The 5,619-nt window shown below is 57.7% G+C and overlaps 1 protein-coding gene across 1 annotated transcript in view; it reads right to left on the reverse strand.

Annotated features, from left to right (window-relative positions):
- Positions 1–5,619, reverse strand: part of TEX264 (testis expressed 264) — a 41,640-nt gene that overhangs the window by 33,142 nt on the left and 2,879 nt on the right. Inside the window, exon 2 of the mRNA XM_009585433.1 lies at positions 1,384–1,605. Within this exon, the coding sequence (XP_009583728.1) occupies positions 1,384–1,605 (222 nt within the window). The remainder of the gene's footprint in view (positions 1–1,383; positions 1,606–5,619) is intronic.

A 5,619-nucleotide genomic window follows, 5' to 3' on the forward strand; every position in this document is an offset into this window, starting at 1 on the left:
AACCCGTGGTTCTCTTTTTAGCTCTACCAACTCCATCTCTCACGTGACAGATGCGCTCGCCGGGACCTTTCCCCAAGTAAGGAGCGTCAGCCCCACGTCGCCAAGCGCTCCCACAGCCAACCTGATGCTCCCACCCGCGCCAACCCCCTCCCTGCATGCCCACGCGTCCACCGCAAGGCTGGCAGCAGTGCCCGATACCCCCTGCACCAAAACAGCCGGCAGAGCTCCAGGAAGAGACACAGAGAGGATGGAGTGAGAAGAGGAGAACGGGGAACTGGTTCTGCTCTCCACCAGCTCTCCAGCACAGGAAGGGGGGCACGAGCAGTGGCGGGCTCACCCACTGCCGGCGTTAACGCATCTTCTGCTGGTACCAGCAGGCAGCTCCCCAAGGCCGGGGTGGACAAGAGGGTCTGCAAAGAGCCCCCGGCTGAAGTTTTGGGGTTGGCACCCATCCTGCGGCACAGCGCAGGCTGGAGGGATTCGCACGGTTCCCCCACAGGGCTGGGAGTTTCGCCAGGAAAAGCAAGTTTATAAATAGTGCGTTTCAACACGAACAAACGAAAGCGGCAGAACTTGACAGTCAGATAAGCCAGGGGCTGAGTGCCGGCCCCTCCCCAGCATCCTCCCCCACCAGGAAGGACGGTCCCTCCCCTCCATCACCCAGCTGGCCAGGACCATCCTCGCTCTCTAGAAAGCCTGGATCTGGAGGTATCTGTGTCAGATGTGCTGCTTGGGAACACCCTTGCCGCAGCTGGTCTGGCAGCCAGAGCAAGGCAGCAGTGCGGGCTTCTAAAAGACCAGAAGCAGCAGGGATGGCCACCTGCTCTGCTCGGGGGCAAGGGCGAACACAGCCCACAGCCGGCTGCCCAGCCAGGGCCAAGGGCCACAAATTTCAATGTATTCCTTGAAACCAAGCCTTCATAAGCCCACGGGTCAGAAAAGTTTCTAACTTCTCCTCCTGCCCCTGCAGAAGACAGCTGCCCCACCGGTGAGGGTGGCACTTGAAACAGAAGTTTCATGGCTCGATGCGTTACGCTGAAGGGGCACATACCTGCCAGATCCTAACAACAAGCAAGACACTCAAGGGGAAAACCAGCTTTTATCTCCGCGTTAAGGAGAAGAGCAGCAAGTCGTCAGATGAGAACCTGCTTCTCGTAAACACAAAACAGCAGAAAAGGCACCCCTGTGCCTAGGGAGCGAATGGGAGGACATCCCAGCTGGGGAACTGCCTGCCAGATTGCAAAAGGAGGAGATCTTGATGGTAGTGCCCAAGGGAAGACATCAAGAGATGACACGTCAGAGCAGCCCCATCAGCTGTCAGCAAGAGAAGCCTCTGACAGCCCACCGAACACGTGTGATGCTCTTCATGCCACACTTGCTTACCTTGATGTAGGTGTCAAGGGCTGGGTGGACACGGTTGACTGCTAGATGGATGGACATCGGCGTAGTGAACGGGAAGGTCGCCATGACCACGTGGCTGGGAGCAGGGAAGGAGAAGATCTTGAAGCCATACTTCTGGAACCGCTTGATCTGCTCTTCTGACGGCTGTGCATCTCCCTCGCTCAGGATTCGGCCTATGGCGAAGCGGCACTTCTCCGGAGACACCTGATCAAGGGGGACAGACAGATGGCATCAGAAGAAGAGAGAGGCTTAAGACCGGCCAAAACCTCAACTTGCTGAGCATGGAGGGGTGAGACCACCATGAACCAGGGTAAATGCAATGGCGCAGCATGATCGGGCACGCCAAACCAGGTGCCCGCTCCTAAGCGGGACTGATCCAGGCCCAAACTGTCCATGCTCCTCCCAGCCTAAGCTCACAGCCCAGTGGGGAAGGTACTGCTCCCCTCCACGGAGGGCAGAGGGACTTGCAGCAGAGAACTAAACCCCACCGGGCTGGTCACCCACACCCACCCCGGGTGACAGCCACTGCAGAAAGTGATGCAGAAAGTCCTGACTCCCCCATCAGAGACCCAACTGTTGAGACATACTCACCACCGTCCCCATCTGCAGGACATCCCTGTGACTCTGGGGGGGGCAACTAAAAAGAGATGTGACCACAACCTGCCCAGCTTGCCTCCATCCCACCCCCAAGGAGGTCGCCCTGCAGGGGCACCTGCCCCCAGCAGCTGCCTGGACACGCGACCCACCAGCACGGGCCACCGGCACTAAGCCAGAGAGAAATCCAGAGGCTGCTGGGTCCCTCCTAAGCAGGCACACTCAGTCCAGTGCAGTTGTAGGGGTGGGGAAACTGAGGCATGTAAGACTTGCATGCAGTCACCAAGCTGTTTGCAGCAACACGAAGAGAAACACATCCCCTTCCATCCTGGACCCCAACAACACGCAAAACATAAAACATGCTCTCTTTCCAGATTTGGGGATGCCTCCCATTAAGACAGGAGGCTGCAGGGCTCCCAGCAAGGGGGGTGCTTGAGGCTCTGCTCCCGGCACAGTGATTGCCCACGGGACTCCGGCCATCTCCACACCAAAGCTGACCCAGGCCGTGGCTTTCATTTCTGGTTTTTAACAAAATCCCACCACTCGGGTTCATGTTTACCCATGGCTCTAGGCAGGAACATGGCAGGGGGCAGGAGAGCCCAGCAACTCCCCCCCACTACCACCTAAGGGCACAACGTGCCTTCCTACTGCTGATCGGAGCCCAGCCCCCTCCTTTAATTCCAGCCTTTGTCCCCAGCAGAGCTGCTGTCCTTTCCGCCCTCAAAGAGATGCTCGAAGAAGGAGCCAGCAGGCAGAGACAAGGCTTCTTCCTCCAGGGCACACTGGCTTAAAAAAGGAGCCCAGGAAGAATAGGGGGTACAGGGGGCACCATCTGAGTGTTCGTGCTTCCCTGCCACCTGCTCTCAAGCCTGCTGGATAACGAGACGATGAGGCAGCCAGCAACCACGAGTGGCAGATGCACGAGTCTGGCCACCTTCTGCCAACCTCTTCTGGCAAGGGCTGGAGAACCAGAGTCTCCAAACTCCTGCCACACAAAGCAGCAAAACTCACCAGGACCTGCCAGGATGCCCGACAGCGGCAGCAAGACAGATGGACACCCTGCAGGCGTTGGCATCACAAAGCTCTCGCAGGGATGATGGGAGGCAGAGAGAGGGTGCACGCAAGGCCAGCGTGTTACCACTTCCCATCCCCATGTGCCCCCCAAGAGGATCTCCGCTCTGCGCTCCCCAATCTCATCCCTAATTTTTCCTGGGCTAAAGCTCAGCAACATCTCCTCCTGCAGCATAACCACCCCACACTGCACTCCTTGCCCTCCCTTTCCCTTAAACACCCTTTAATGTTTCACAGAGGAAACACAAGCAAACGTAAATAGGAAGGAAGAAAACAGATTGTCAGAAGCAGCAGCAGCCACCAGGCTGGGGACCGGCGTGCCTGACGGCTCGCTCTTGCCCTCCTGCGCTGCAAGAGGGAGCTGCAGGCAACGCTGTGCCAGGCATCGCTGCTTTGGGGCAGGGAAGGGGAAGGAGATCCACCCCAGACAGCAAGTGGCAGCAGTAAAAGGCATCCATGGGGAAAGGCCCAGATGAAGCAAGGAGATAAGGGAAATCTAGATAAAATTCCTTTAAACACACAATCTCCATTTATGTCCTAAGCAAAGGCAGTTCACTCCCAGAGCAACTGACGGAAGGAGCCGAGCTGCTGGAGCGGGGCAGCACCACTCGGGCCAGGCGCTTTTGCTTCCTCCCTTCTCCTTTTAACTTTCTTTTTCATAGCGTGCAGCCCCCCAGGCGCTTTCTCAAGGGCAGCGGCAAGGCAGATTTGCCTCCTCCCCTGCCTGGCAAAGCCCATCTCAAGGGAAGGAAGGAAATACTCCAGTCAAAACCAGCCTTTCCCTAACAAATTTGTCCTTTCAGGGTGGGCAGGTGCTGATCAAAGCCTCTGCTCCCCCAAGTGCCCCGACAGAGAAGTTTTGGAAATTATTAGTTAACCTATTCAGCAGCTTTGCCGATGGAAGCAAAACCCGTTCCTGCATTCGGAGAGCGTTTTGGCCTCATCCATCCAACGCTCGGGCACAGGCTGGTCGCTGAGCACACGAACATGTGGACTGCAGGCAAAAGGCCCTAGCACGTTCCTACAGCTAGTGAGCAGAAGCGCTTGGCTGGAGCCGAGCACAAACCCATTGCTGAGGAGTTATTTTTGTTCCTGCCAGAGGCAGGAGAAGGAGGGAGAAGTCCTCTGGGCTGCTAAATATTAAATAAAAAGGAAAAAGAAAAAAAAGTACAAATTAATATTAATCTTGTCCATTAAAACACATAAAACATTGCTGGCAGGGGTTCGGCGGGCCTCGGCGAGCCTCCCTTTGGGCATGCCCGAGCAGTGGGCTGCTAAATATTAAATAAAAAGGAAAAAGAAAAAAAAGTACAAATTAATATTAATCTTGTCCATTAAAACACATAAAACATTGCTGGCAGGGGTTCGGCAGCACTCGGAGAGCATCCTTGTGTGAACGCCGGAGAGCCGGGAGCCAGCAGGGAGCCCTGGGGATGCTGGTGATGGTGGCTGCCCCAAGGCCCGGCATGACCCCGAGGCAGCCCACATGCTCCAGGCCACAGGGCTCCCCCCGGCCCCACTCCTGGCCAAGACCCAACACACGGCTACTGCTCTCCAGCCCTGGTATCCCCATCCTCTCTCCTAGCAAGACCCTCCTTTGGCCACGAGTCCACCAGCACAGCAAATGCCGCACTGGCACCTGCTGGTCATCAGCCCCTTCCTGCCACCGTGCCGGGGGCACCAAACCCCCCAGGAGCCGGCGGCCGAGAGCCGGGCTCGAGGCGGCTGTCTGCCAGAGCCCGTCGGTGCTCAGCCAGGGACACCACGGGACACAGCGGGCAGCGAGCACGTTCTGCTGCCTGATGACAAAAGGTCTATTTTTGGTGACAAGTCAACATCCGCGGTGGGTGGCCAGCTCCAGGCAGACCAGCATCTGCCAGAGGTGCTTCACTGAGGTCAGGAGAACACTGAGAACGAGGAGGAAGAGGAGGAGGTCATCTCTTCCTCCCAGAGGAAAGGCAGCCTGGGTGACCGATCCCACCCCGCTGGACCTCCAGGAACGAGGAGCGAGCAGCACACACCATCTCCCATGCCATCACGGCTACAGCGGGTACGAGCACCCAGGGGCACCCCACAAGACACCGGGGTGCTCAGCGCCTGAACCAGCATGCCAGGCACAAGCATTGCAGCCCACAGCCAAGCAACCCACCCAAAACTGGCCCCTTTTTCACCTGCCCAGAGGCAAGGCAGCACTCTGCCCATCCTGCCCAAGGACATCCTCACTCCCAGCACCCTGCCTGGCCTGGCCTGCCCGTCGGTGAGATGCAGATCTCTGCAGCAACCAATTCAGGAACCACAGATCAGCGTACAGAAGGTCCCACCAGCACCCCGGCTGCTCCAGCAGACCCAGTTGTCAGACAAGAGGAGGCTCCTGCCGCCGCACGGAGCCCAGGCACCACAGCTACTTCCTGCACATCCCCACTGTGCCCCAGACACCACAGCGCCTATGGAGGCAGGAGGCTTGGGCCGATGTCACCTGCCCAATGTCATGAGCAAAGGCAGCCCTTCCAGAGAAGGGCACAGTCTGTGAGGCTGCCTTCCAAGCCCTTGAGG

The sequence above is a fragment of the Fulmarus glacialis genome, unplaced genomic scaffold (genome assembly GCF_000690835.1).
Source record: "Fulmarus glacialis isolate BGI_N327 unplaced genomic scaffold, ASM69083v1 scaffold7129, whole genome shotgun sequence".
In the NCBI taxonomy this organism is placed as follows: domain Eukaryota; kingdom Metazoa; phylum Chordata; class Aves; order Procellariiformes; family Procellariidae; genus Fulmarus; species Fulmarus glacialis.